Source organism: Pituophis catenifer, unplaced genomic scaffold, assembly GCF_029215685.1.
Source record: "Pituophis catenifer annectens isolate HBS135680 unplaced genomic scaffold, rPitCat1.0.hap2 SCAF_2, whole genome shotgun sequence".
NCBI classification, from domain to species: Eukaryota; Metazoa; Chordata; class Lepidosauria; order Squamata; family Colubridae; genus Pituophis; species Pituophis catenifer.
Window position 1 is genome coordinate 124683687 of NW_027256882.1, and position 14259 is coordinate 124697945.

Below are 14259 nucleotides of genomic sequence, written 5' to 3' on the forward strand. Positions count from 1 at the left end.
CACAGTTGCTAGGAAACTTAATAAAAGCAGGGCAGTGTGGATGCAACATGATGAAGAGCAGCAATCCAGGATATTGAGAATCATTCTGCTGGTACTTCCTGTTTTAGAATATCAGGAAATGGAAGAAAGTTTTCAGTCCTTCTACTTCATATGTGGATGAGTGTGCATGTGGATCTGTGTCAGTACATTTCTGTACCTATGTCACTAGAACTTATAAATCTGTCACCAACATGAAAACTACATCCTAATTTGGGATTGTGTAGGTTGGGATGCTATCCCTGTTACAATAGTTATAAGAGGGAAAACATGGTATTAAATATCTGGGTCTGTGTCCCTAGTTTGGCTCTTTTTCATGAGCATCCTTGTGTTGTCTGCTTCTGATCTCCACCAAACTCTGGCCTGTATAGGCCTTTAGGGTCCTGTGTGCTTTCTGTCAATATCTTGTCCACAGTGGAATCACTCATCTCTGCTCAATAGGCTTGTGAATCTGCTATGATTTGAATGGATCCGGTTAACCAGGAAGTGGGCAGGGCTTACCCATGAATGGATCTTGTGTCTGGTGTGGACCACATGCCCCTCAGCTACAGCCTACATGATTGAGCAGGTGAAGCCACAGCACTCCTTCAAGAAGATGAGGCTTGTCTTTGTTACATAGGGTGGAGAGGTTTGCTGTCCTCTTGATGTCACCTTCTTTTCTTTTACAGGAGCTATGAAGAAACCATAAGAACAGCACTTGACATACAGCTCTGGAGAATGAACTACAAATTGATCGAGGGGAAAGAGGTCTCTCTGTTGTCCAAGCAATTCATTAGGAAACAGAGTACTGGTGCTGGGTCAGAACTAACTGATGAGTATCTTAAGTATTCACAGAGGGGTAAATGCCCTTAATCAAGCAGTTGCAAAATCACAGCTAATCTTATCTCCATTAAAATGCTGCACTGGTCAGTCTCCCACCTTCAATATTGCTCCTGTTTTGGGCATTACATGTTTTGAATGACTCAGAGAGGTTGATTGCATTATTCCATTGGCCAACAGTGACATATGGTTGCAAAAAGTGTAAATGCAATCAACAGCATTAAACTTGTTTCAATCACGAACAGTAATTATTCTATTGTTCAAACTCCATCCTGAGTACTGTGTCCAGTTTCAGGCATCACCCTTTAAGAAGGATTTAGAGAAGCTAGTTCAAAGAAAGTCTGTAAGGATGATCGGAGGCCTAGAAACATAAACCTATGAAAAAAGATTATGGCATATCTAACCTTGGAAAAAATGACTGTGGGGATGTGAATAGCATTCTTCCAATATCTGGAAGAGTAAAAGCAAGTCCAGACCTGTTATCTCTCATTTTAGAATGCAGGGATTGTCATTATAAAAAGGCAATCCTGGAAGAAAGTTAGAAGAAAATGATGATCTCTGCATAAGCAGACAGCAGAAGCAATTATCCAGAAAGATGGTGGGTTTCCTGTTATTGGGGGTATGGAAGAAGCAGCTGGATAACCATCTGTCTCGGACACTTTAATTTGGATTGTTGCACAGAGACCAGAGTTGAACTCAATGGCCTAAGCCAGGGATGGCGAACCTTTTAGGCACTGAGTGCCCAAACTGAGGGTGCATGCCCAAACTGACATGTGCTGACATGCGCATGCGCAGACGTGTGCACGTGCATGCAGTGATGTGCACATGCACATGCATGGACGTGCACGCATGCATAGCAGAGACCCGAAGACCAGTTAGCCGGTGGGAGATGGGGCATCCCAGCACCCACAGCGTGGCAAGAGATGAGATATTTTTCTTTCGTGAGCTTCTGTTTTGTCATTTGCAGGGAAACAGAAGCTCATGAAAGAAACGCCACCGAGATCTGACCTAGGGCGCAGAACATAATATGAATATAAGTATATGCAGAATAAAGTACAGCCAATAATGCAAACTCACTGATATTGCTTAATACTATGCAGATTTCTTTCTCTCTCTCTTTGAATAAAGCATGGATACCTTATCTTGTCCTTAAAAAATGGGAGAGACAACTCCATATTCATGAGTACCTACTTGTTTTCAGAAGGCAGGTTTTGGAAAGCTTGTTCTTTAAAAATTCAGCCATTTCCTTATCTTCTTCTCGTTCTCTGTGAAAAGAAGAAACTGCATCAAAGAATAAGCAGTCATTCCTTAGGTCTGAAAGGACAATTACAAAGCAAGTGAAGTCTGAGTGATGGCTCTCCAAATCTCTGTGAAAGAGGAAACTACTTTTCTTTGATTCTTGAATTTTCATATTTAAAGTAGTAAATAAATTCCCATTGATTGGCAGGACAACCAAGGAAGGTACTTCAGTGGGATTTAAAAGTGTCTGATCACTGGCTATATATATTTGTTTCTTGTCCTTTTATAAAATATTTCAAAATTCACAGAACCTCAAAGAACCAATTAAGATGTTTGGGGTAATATGTTGGCTTTCTTGGGAAGATAACTTATGACTTTGCTAAGATTGTATTCCTGCCTTGATTACTTTTCTGTATAGGTAGTCCTCAACTTATGACCACAACAAGTCCAAAATTTCCACTGCTAAGCAAGACAATTATTAAATACGATTTGTCCCATTTTACAACTTTTCTTGCCACCGTTGTTAAGTGAATCACTGCAGTTGTTAAATTAGTAACTTAAGAGAATTGGGCTTCCCCGTTGACTCTGCTTGTCAGAAGGTCACCAAAAATGATCACATGACCCTGGAACACTGCGACCATCATAAAACATGCCATGCTTCCAAAGTTTGATCACATGACATGGGGATGCTACAATGGTCATAAGCATGAAAAATGATCATAACTCGCTTTTTCAGTGCCATTTTAACTTCAAACAATCACTAAAAGAATGGTCGTAAGTCGAGAACTTCCTATAATCAACTCCTATTGCCACATTTCCTTTGGCAAAGTCCGAACAGTGTTTTTAACAGTATGGTATGATTAATGCAAAATTGAAGGTAATACAATACAGAAAAGAAGTGAAAAAAATTCTGACTGTTCAGAAAGCAAACTGGTTTAGCAGAGTCCCTGCAAAGTACAGTATAAAACATATAAAACATTGACCTTTTGGCAGCAACCGTGTCCAACTCAGTTCCCCATTGATGGATTAGGATCCCAAAATCACAATTGACCCTTCCGAATCTACATCTTTCTAGTGCACTTTTCTGCATCCTGACATCTACTAGCTTTGCTGGACTGCAATTCCCAGAAATGCTAATTATTGACAATGCTGGTTTGGAATTCTGGGAGTTGTAGTAATACTGGGCTTCAGCTTTGAAGTGTTATTATAGGAATAAAAAGGAATAACTACTATGTGTTTGCTTGGAATGTTTGCAGGATTGGGGCAACATAACATAATCAAGAAAATTGCAGGAAGTTGGCATGTTTACCTGAGCCTTTCAAACTCTACATCATCCACAAGAAAATCCCGAGTCTCCACAAGTTTATGAATTTGTTGCACTAACTCCTCCTCCTTCTGTTTGTCTTCTTTTGATTTTCTATTTTCTGCAGGATGGGGAAAATACATGTACAGATATGTTTATTGTAAAAAACTTTTGCAGGTAAGATGACGAAGATAATTCTCAGAGTGGAGGAATTTCCAGAAAGATTATTGTTTAGATTAGTTTAGATTATCGATTATCAGCACCCCAGTTGTAGAATATTCCCCCCAAGAAAGTTTTATTTACTTCTTGCCTTCCGAGACAGGAAAATATCGACTTACTGGGTTTTTGAAATCCATATTAATCTTCTTCCCTCTTTATGACATTTTCTTCTTACCTGTTAACTTTTAATTTAATGTGTACTTGTTATATTGGAAATCCTAAAAGGAAAAACAGCTTAGGACACATGGGAAACTCTGAGAAATGAAATACTGAGGACCCAAACCAAAACAATACTACAGAGAAAAAGAAAAAGAAAAAACACTGGATGAGACCAGCATGGTTGCATAAAGAGCTCTCTGACAAGCTGAAGAGCAAGGAGAACAAGTATAAAAAATAAGAACATGAACATTTAACTAAAACACAGTACCAGCAAATAGACTGAATCTACAGGGATGGAGGCAGGCAGGCTAAGGCTCAGAATGAATTAAGTCTTGCAACAAATGCCAAAAATAACAAAAAGAAATTTCTTTCAATATGTAAGGAACAAGGGTGGGGGGAGTCAAGGAAATGATCAGTCCACTAATGGGAGAAGATGGCAAAAAGGAGACGGTGAAAGCAGAGTCACTTAAGTCTTTCTTTATGCAAAGGGAAAAAAAATAGCCCAACCCAACAAAAGCAGCATATTGTGAGACAGAACAGATAGGTAGATTAAAAATAGGTAAGAAATTGGTTAAAAAAAACCCCTATCCACTTGAGATATATTCAGATCACCAGGACCAAATAGTTTATATTCCAGAGAACTGGAAGATCTGGCAGATGTGAGCTTTTCCAAATATAGCAGAATCCATTGATGGACCTGATCCTCAACAGAATGGTATTCAAATATGGAGCTCATAGGCCACAGACAATTCAATTAAGGCTGTCATGCAGCCTCTTGAACCTTTTTCAACAATTCCTGCCGAATTTGAGTCTTGGGAATCTGCATAGTTCTATAGGAAAAACAGTGTCTGATAAATCCTACAGCAGTCATTGAATCAATCACTCCAAGTATTGGCCTTACCTGGCACTGAAATCAACTTCTGTAACTCCTTTTTCAACCTGCTGATTTCCTTACAAAGCTGGATATCATCCATCCTGCACAAACAGAAACAAAACATAGCCCTGAGCATAAGACAAAGGTGCTTTAGTGCAGTGGTTAAGGCATCAGGTTAGGGAGATCATGATTTCTACCTTGGGTACAAAGCCAACTGGATAACCTTGGGCCAGCCATGTTCTCAGCCCTAGGAAGGAAGCAATGGCAACCCTTCTGAAAAACCTTGCCAAGAAAACTGCTGGAACTTATCCAGGAAACCTCCAAGAATTGGACATGATTGAGTAAAAGAAAAAAAAAAAACAGCTGAAACCAGAACAGAGCTTATTAAGTTATGAAAGAAAATGGAATAAAAAGCCCGGTGTTTTATTGTTGGATATGATCATGAGAGCAAGATTTTTTATCTGTGCAGAAATTGAAAAATAAAGAAGTTCCAAATGTTGAAGAGTGGATGTTTAAAGTTATGGATTTGACGGAAAGGCAAAACTTACATTTCTAGAGAAAGAAATAGCTACACACACTTTTATTAAAAACTGGAGTCTCTTATGGATTATATTACAATTGTAGAAAAAAAATAGCTGGATGATCAAGAGTTTTATAGATTAATTAAGGGGAAATAATGGAAAATGTAAATAGTGATACAATACAATCATATAAAAGAATAAGAAATGATTACTGGCTCAGTGAGGAAAGAAGGGCACAAGCGGATGGTATGGTTTTTTTGTTTGTTTTAAATTAGATGTTCAGTTTTGTACTTGTAGGTTTATGTTTCTATGTATGCTTTTGTATTGTGTTTTTATGTTTATTTCATGTGTAGAATTTTAATAAATTTATATAGAAAGAGAAAGCAATATTTATCAAGCTAAAATGAACACAGAAACCATACATAATTATGGAAGGCAATGTCTAGGTACTACAAGGAAAGACTGGACTGCCATTTGTCAGAAATGGTGTAGGATCTCCTGCTTGAGTGGGGGGTTGGACTAGATGACCTATAAGGTCCCTTCCAACTCTGTTAATCTGTTAAACAGTAATTGCCTTATTTCTTCCATAGGAAAATGACACTGAATTTAAGAGAATCAATCTAAAGAAAAAAGTAGATGGAAGATGATAGCTAGCTAAGTAGTGTGTGTGTGTGTGTGTGTGTGTGTGTGTATGTGTAGGGGTGATGTCTTTCTGTTGGAGTTTTCAACTATAGTTGGCAGTAGTGGAATGGGGCACAGGACAAGATTGTCTGTCTGTCTGTCTGTCTGGATAGATAGATAGATAGATAGATAGATAGATGGATGGATGGGTAGGTAGGTAGATGATAGGTAGATAGGTAGATAGCGAGGGAGGGAGGTAGATAAGTAGATAGGTAGATAGGTAGATAGATATAGACAGGTTGACAGACAGATAAATATCTTGTCCTGTGCCCCATTCCTCTATCTCCAACTATAGTTGAAAACTCCAACTGAAAGAACCCCACTCCACATACACACACACCCTGCGATATGCATAAATATTATATGTAGAGTACATTGTGTGTTTTTATACATACTTGCCAGAAATCACACTCAAAGAAAGTGTGCCTGAAACTAAGTAAATATTAGTTAAGTAGTTTGTGATGTGCTGGTTTTTAATTGCTGTTGTTATTTCTGGATGTTATGTATAACAAGTGGGCAGGCATATAAATAAATAACAATGCACATTAAGATATGACTATATCTGGACAGCAAAAAAATGGAAAAAAGATACAAGCTATTCACACATACTTCTTCACAATTACTGCATTAGTTAAGTGTAGGAAAACTACATTCCACGTATCAAAACTTCTGCAACTTTCTCTCCTTTGAAATAATTTTCAACCTTTATTCAGTAAAAATGAATGAAAATTAATAGAAAAAATGCAGGCGAATGTATGTGCTAAGCCAAAGGCAAAAACAAAAACAAATAAATGATGCATGTAAAAGATGCCAGGCTGAGCAAGACTGCACAGTCTGAAGGAGCTATCCATGGTTCTGACCAAGGAGAAAGACCAACGTTTTAGAATTGGTATCCCATTAAGTAAATCTATAGCAATAGCACTTAGACTTATAAACCACTTTACAGTGCTTTACAGCCCTCTCTAAGCGGTTTACAGAGTCAGCACATTGCCCCCAACAATTTGGGTCCTCTTTTTACCCACCTTGGAAGGATGGAAGGCTGAATCAACCTTGAGCCTGGTGAGATTTGAACTGCCAAATTGCAGACAGCCAGCAGTCAGCAGAAGTAGCCTGCAGTACTGCACTCTAACCAATGCGCCACACACTGTAAATTTTTAAATCTTTTTGTAACACTGCATTACATGTAGGAGTAAACTCTGATGAGCCTAAGGTTATGAAGTCTGGGTCGATATGTCTATCATTGTACTGAACATTCATTTTTACACAGCTGATCTGTATAATTTAAAAGAAAAAATGTACACTGGCTAGAATCACCTTTTAAAATGATTGCCTCTTGCTCTCTCTGTCTGCTTATCAAATTTAGATATCACCCATCTTACTCTAAGAGTGACTCTGGGCAGTTTACAGACAAAAGCTTTAAAAATCATATAAAAACATAGTACATACCAAGATCAGTGAAATGGGAGCCAAGTAAAAACACAGCAAAAATAAATTAAAAGACTGTACAAGGCAGTAAAAGTCTTCAGGTCTCTAATCACCTTCAGATTTGTATGCCCCTCTTTGAGCCCCATGTGAGTTGGTAGAGCCAAGTCTTCATTTTTCTGAAAGGCCAGGAAAGGGGGGGGGCATTTAATCTCTGGGGGAAGGATGTTTCATAGGGCAGGGGCAATGGCAGAAAGGGTCTCTTCCTAGACCTTGCCAATTGGGATTCTTTAACTGATGTGGTCTGCAACATACCTTGCTTGCTAAGTCCAGAACTTGGAATAGAGTCATCTTTAGCCTCAGAATTCACAGCTTAATTGCTTCCAGTATGGAGTGATTGAGAGCCAGAAGGAAATAATGCTCTAGTAAAAGAATTGGAGTTACAGAAATGTATCCTTAACCATTCCAAGTCTCAGTTTTAGAAAATTAGCTCTTACTGATGAGACAGCAAAGAGAAAGGTTGTGGCATGACACAAATATGAAGTCCTTCTCTCGCAGTGCCTTAAGGGTATAGGCTGTTCAGGCTAATCTCAACATACTGGTCTGGTTTCTTGTTTTTATAATCATGCTGTCCAAGTTTGAACTCTTGAAGATATTCAAAGTGACAAGTTTAAAGGAAAATGTTCAGCTGACAAAAGGGATATTTTCACAGATATGACATGTTAGTGAAATCTCTCTCTCTCTCTCTCTCTCTCTCTCTCCCTCCCTCCCTCCCTCCTCCCTCCCCCCTCTCTCTCAAATATGTGAAAGACAGGAGGGCTAAGGGATAGAAAAATAGTAACCTAATCCATGCTTTTCTGAGGTATGCAACTTGGTCAGCTGCCTGAGCTAATATTCTGTTCCATATACTATATAAATCCTTTGAAAACATTGCTACTCTCTGAGTTCTTTCCAAATCAGCTTGTCATCACAGAAACCTCTGAAATTTCTGGGGCAGGTTGAACAATGTAGGCTTTGAGGAAGTGAAGTTGATCTGATTCTGTTGAGAGATTCTTCTCATGCAATGAAGCCTACCATTATTCTGAGGAATGTGTTGCAGGTGCGGGGATTGAAGAGTGTAAAGACATGTTCAAAATTGCATGGAGGGAAAAAAGCTGTTGAGTTGATAGGATGAAAGAAAAGGAAGGGAGAAGGAGGAAAATCTGGCAAGAGAATTCAACACTACCTGTTTCTTGCTACCTTACAAACTTGGAAAATGATACTCCTCTCCATCACCTGAAGCAGTGGTGGGTTTCAAATTTTTTTACTACCGGTTCTGTGGGTGTGGCTTGGTGGGCGTGGTGTGGCTTGGTGGGTGTGGCTTGGTGGGCATGGCAGGGGAAGGATACTGTAAAATCTCCATTCCCACCCCGTTCCAGAGGAAGCATACTGTAAAATCTCCATTCTCACCCCACTCCAGGAGAAGGTTACTGCAAAATCCCCATTTCCTCCCGATCATCTGCGACTTGGGAGGCAGAGAACAGATGGGGGCAGGGCCAGTCAGAATTTTTACTACCAGTTCTCTGAACTACTCAAAATTTCCGCTACCGGTTCTCCCGAACTGGTCAGAACCTGCTGAAACTCACCTCTGACCTGAAGCCTTACATACTGTATCACACAAACACACAGAGAAGACCCAGTTTTCCCAATTTCCAACTCACATGTACCGGAGTTCTGACTCTCTCCGCACAAGAACTTCCCTGATTCTCTCAATTTTGAAAAGTTCTCCTTCGATGTCATCAATGGTATCTGTAGAGTCAGCCATGGAAACTATTTCTTCCCCTGAAGAAATAACAGACAAGAAAACCAGTTAGTGAGAAGGATGGAGGAGAAGAAAGGAAGGTCTAACATCACCCAATCCCTTGAGTCAGCAGGCTGAAGATTAGTGTTACCAGCACTTTAAGGAATTATAATTGCATGGAACCCAATCAGTCTTTTTTTGTGAGCTACTCAGGTTGCTTGTATATTACGATAGTCAGCCACATGAATATTTACAATAATAAGAAACAAAACAATTCTTCCTTAGTACAGTAATCTTCAACATTGTAAGAACTGTCATTCCTAATTTTACCTCTTTCCCCATGACACTGATCTTCTTTCATCTCCAAACCATGGTTTCCACAGCATTATCCTCCATAGTTTCCTAGCTTATGCCTGTCCTTTCCATCACGAAGGACTTTTAAAAAACATTGCCCACTCCTGCTGAAAAGGAGACCACAGGGATTCCTACTACTATTTATAAGGTGGTGAGAGGGTTTCCCATGGGACTATTGGATCCTGAATACAATATTCCTTACCTCCATCATGCTAGAATGGTGTAGCAAATTCCATTTGTTCCCTATCCCCAGGTCTGGCCTTGTCTCATTCCTAGGCCTTGATTTATCCTGTTTTATCTTGCTGTTTGCTGCATTGCTAAATGCCCACCAGTTCCAAAATAAAGAAAACAAAGAGAGCCAGGAGGTCATTGCTATGCCAGCAGCTTTTTCTGTTGCTTTTTCTGTAAAGATCATTAGTGAGAAAAGGATGGTTGCTCCTAGGTTAAAATACTTGGTCTATGTTGATATCTCCCTACCTCAATGTTTTGGATTTCAGCTTTTGGATTCTGAATTAAAGTATTCAACCTCCTACCAGGATTTCAATTGGACCTAAAGCAAAATGCTCAAATGGCAAATAAGGGCTAAAGACATGGAACAACACTGAAACTCTGGGAGAATTTCTAGCATTTCCTCCAATCCAGAAGTTGAAGGGATGTCAACCATAGAGTGGCTCCTCCCTCCCTTCTTCTGTCCCTCCCTTCCTCCCTTCAACACATTTTCAAGAATTTAACATAATCTTAGAATCTCAACTCTAAGTTTACAGCGAATGTGCTTGCCTTCACACTTATTCACATTATTTCCCTGGGGAATCATTGAAATGAAACGTATTATTAGAAAATGAAATGCCTGAATAGGTCTTTTTTTTTCTTAAGGGTGAGTAGAAACAAGCCTTTTTATTGGGTCAAAGAAGAAGCCCCCCTCTCTTTAAATAAAACCCAACAGGGAGCAACAATTATAACACACCTATCAGTGAAGAGGATGCCTTGATAATAAGGATGTTCTCTCTCTGAAGTTTTTATCATTGGTTTTTAAATGCTAACGTGCCCTTTGTGTTCCTTCATGAATGGCTATAGCTCAGCAGGAAAGTATATGCTTGGCATACCCAAGAACCCAGATTCAATTCTTGACCTCTCCAGAAAGGACAAAGAAGCACTGCTGTCTTTAAATCATTGCCAGTAATACTGTGCAAGATGGACTGACTGCCTGGCCTAGAATCATCAGCTTCTTAGGTTTCTGAGTTCTCCCAACCTCACCCCACTCACCTTGTCAGTATTGCAATTTATTTTTGTTAATTCCTCCTGGGAAATGATTCTGATGAAAGTTGGTGGCACATGCATTTTAAAAAAAATAATAAATTATCCAACAGGCTCTTGTGGATAAACTGAAACAGTAGGCATGAGTTACAAGTGATCCACCTCCACCCCAAAATCAGATTCCCTCGATTTGAGTTCTGAAATCCTTGGATCAGCTTTGCCAAATATGACTTGTGTGGAGAGAGAAGCAAGTTTGTAACTTCGTTACCTTTATGCAAACCCTAAGGTCAGTAGTGCCATCCTTCTCTACTACACAAAAGCTTGTTTGACATGTACAGTACAAGCAGAGGTCAGTAATAAGATCGGCATTTCATTGTTGGAGCCAAATGACCTCCCAACTTGGTCTGTACTGGTAGGTCAAGGCAAGCAAAAAGGGCAGGGTTTGAACTCGATTTTGTTGTGTTTGGGGAGAGTTCCTCTAAGCAAAAGACAGGAAAAACTACAAATATCTGTCTTATATGACCTTGGGGAAGAGCAATTGCTTCTAGGTGCCTAGCATTCTGATTAACAGGGGAATGCTCTGGTTTGGGTGCCTCCGTCAAATATGAGCCCTGGCACAAATTTCTACTATGCTGGCTGGGGAATTCTGGGAATTGAAGTCCACAAGTCTTAAAAGTTGTCTTAAAAGTCCCCTGGCCTAGGAGATACTCAGATTTCTACATAAACCAAGACATCTCCAAGCATATTAACACTTGATCTGGACCGACTCAAGACTTTTAGTTGTCTTAAGTGAAGCAGCATGAAGATGGAGAGATGACATGCAGCTGTAATGTTCCAAAAATTCCCACAGTTTAGTTTAGTTTAGTTTAGTTTAGTTTAGTTTAGTTTAGTTTAGTTTAGTTTAGTTTAGTTTAGTTTAGTTGATTTGTATACCGCCCTACTCCCGAAGGACTCAGGGTGGTGAACAGCCACAAGATAAAAACACATAAATACAAAATTTAAAACTGAATAAAACCGAATTAAACAATTTGGCCGAAGACAAATTTAAAACAACCCAATAAATTAAGAACGAATTAAAATTTGCATTTTAAAAAGGGAAAAAAGGGAAAAAATTAGGCCAGGCCAGCCTGATGGAATAAAAAGGTCTTGAGAGCGCGGCGGAAGGTGTGTAGATCCGGGATCCTCCATATCTCTGGGGGGAGCTCATTCCAAATAGTAGGTGCCCCCACAGTCATTGCAGGAAATACTTGAGTGCCCTCTCAATTTGCATGGAAGAACAGGAAATGGTTCCTTTATTTGGCATGCTGCCTTCAGAGCGGGGTGTCAATATGGAGCTATATTTACTATGAGATGACCCATACTCAGTGCCCTATCTACAGCAAGTGATCAGAGCCACCTTTCAAACTGGCAGGGTCTTCTTTGACATGTAGTTAGGTGAAACTAGCAGATTTCTGAAATGCATGTCCTTACGTCATTTTCTTATCTTGAAACTGTTTTTGTGTTTTATTGCATAAATTTAGTAAAGTGGATGGATAGATGGATGCTTCTCACTCGATTTAATAATATTGCTACATAATTTAAATCCATAATTACAAGAGAAAAGGAGAGGAATAGATGCAGTAGGTCTGTTCTGTCATTAAGCAATGGGAAGTTAGTTTGTCAGAGCTGGCTTATTGCTTTCCCATTCACAAAAATTGGGAGCTTTTCCCTGAAGAAATAAATAATAAATCCTTACTTAGAGTTCAAAACCACATTTGAAAGCAATAATTGAATTCCTTTAGAAAAATAAAGACTATTTTCAGGCATCCTAGCAGAGGATGAAGGTGCTATTTTTCTCATAACCTCTGAATCATGTGTTTTTAACTTCCAGGGATAATCTGTGGCCCTTCAATTATTCCAAGAGCTTGTTCCCTTGAGTGTTTAATAAACAAACTCCATCCTGCAATGATCTGTTCCAGATTCTTTTGGAAGGGTGGGGGTGGGGGTGAAGAGGAACCAAACCTTTGGTTCTCAGCCAGATGTTCTTGCTCATACTTGTCTTCTTTGCTGCCTATCACTACTTAATGGCAAGTTTCTCTGTCTCAATTGCCAGGAAAATAGACAAGTGACCAAGAAGCCCCTCCTGTAATCCACAACATCACCAGCAGCTGGGGGGGTGGGTATAGGAAGTAGATAGAGGAATGAGCCATCAATCTTCTCTTGACTACTATAAAACTTTCAAGGAATAGGAGACCATGCACAGTTAACACATGAATATCCATGTGTTTAATACCCATGGATACAAACACACACACACACACACACACACACATACACACACACACACACAATACTCATACAAACATATATTTCTCCTGCAGAGGTGCAGGGATTTGTGCCCTGTTGCTAGAGGTAAAGGTCATAGAACTGAGTTGGTATTTCAGCAGTGCCCCAGATGTGCAAAGTAAGCTCACCTTTGCCTGAATCTGCTGCAGTCCACTTGGTTGATTCCAGGGATCCATACTGGGTAGATGCCTTGCTCTCCTTTTCCATCTTCGCTCCTTGCTGTGGTTTTTAAAATCCCCCTATTCCCCCTTTTTTAAATGGTCAGAATTCCCTAAGGAGGAGGACTTCTAAGGAGCAGGGGTTGCCCCGAAGCTAAGCTCAGCTTTTGATCAAGGAATCATTTAGTGAGGAATCAAAAGAGCATGGATCTCAGCCAAGTCGGGTCCCAGCTTGGCAGCTGCCGCCCACCATCAGTTCATACCGCGATGCTCTTGTACATCTGTCGAGGGATAAAGCAGAATCTGAGGCTGCAGAAGACTAGATGAAGGTCTATTATGACACCGAGAGGTGCCCTCTGGTGGTTAAATAAAAAGCTTTTATTTTTATCATTTGAAAGACTTTCAGAAAAGCAAAACACCCCTATTTATTTATTCCACTGACTTTGTCCCATCTCGTTGCCTGCAACTCAACCACTCAATTAACTCCATGCAAACAGTATAAAATCACCTGCATAAATATTTCTTTGTTTCTAAATAAATTCAGATAATAGCCATATAGCAAGCTAAGCCCGCCCTAAGTTGCAGATTGCTGCAAGAGTTTCCTCAATATTATGACATACCTAAGTCCATTTCTTCCTCAACCTTTTTAGAGAGAGCAAAGAACAAGAATAATCAGACACAAAATGTAAATTTATCTTCAGTTTGGAAGACAGAAGCTTTGTTCTTCTTTCTTTTACTTCTTTTACTATAGTAAGCCTTGAGCTTTATGGCATTTTCCCAACATCAATTTTCAGCAAGTTTTCATTGTGTTCAGCCTCTGGTGGACCCCTCCATGTATTGTTGACATTCCGCACTAATCCTTTCAGCTACAAAGGATATGAACTAAAGTCCCACAAGAACAGAGAATTTTCCCCTCTTTATTCTTAACATAATCTTGGTGGAAAATGAACAAAACTCCCAGGTGTCTACTATCTTTACTTTCTGGTAAGTAGAAAAATTAAAATCTAAGTTTGCTGGGACTTGAAATGACCAAGTGCAATAAAAGAAATTCAGGTTGATTGAAAGCTGGTAAAGATTTCTATTTTTCACCAAAGTCTGCAAGTTCCATCATTTAA

The 14259-nt window shown here is 39.5% G+C and overlaps 1 protein-coding gene across 1 annotated transcript; it reads right to left on the reverse strand.

Moving 5' to 3' along the window:
• Positions 1–588: 588 nt before the first annotated feature.
• LOC139310319 (bMERB domain-containing protein 1-like) lies at positions 589–13193 on the reverse strand. The gene is made up of 6 exons (XM_070934478.1): positions 13115–13193; positions 8974–9094; positions 4677–4750; positions 3404–3518; positions 2047–2120; positions 589–707 (listed from the first exon to the last, which is right to left on the reverse strand). The coding sequence occupies exons 1-6, from the start codon at positions 13191–13193 to the stop codon at positions 589–591; spliced, it is 582 nt and encodes a 193-aa protein (XP_070790579.1).
• Positions 13194–14259: the final 1066 nt, after the last annotated feature.

Coding starts and splice junctions, on each gene's coding strand:
- LOC139310319 (XM_070934478.1), bottom strand. CDS start 13,193: ATGGAAAAGGAGAGCAAGGCATCTACCCAGTATGGATCCCTGGAATCA. Junction 4,751..8,973: donor GAGTCAGAACTCCGGTACAT/GTGAGTTGGAAA, acceptor CTGTTTGTGCAG/GATGGATGATATCCAGCTTT. Junction 2,121..3,403: donor GTAGAGTTTGAAAGGCTCAG/GTAAACATGCCA, acceptor TTCTTTTCACAG/AGAACGAGAAGAAGATAAGG.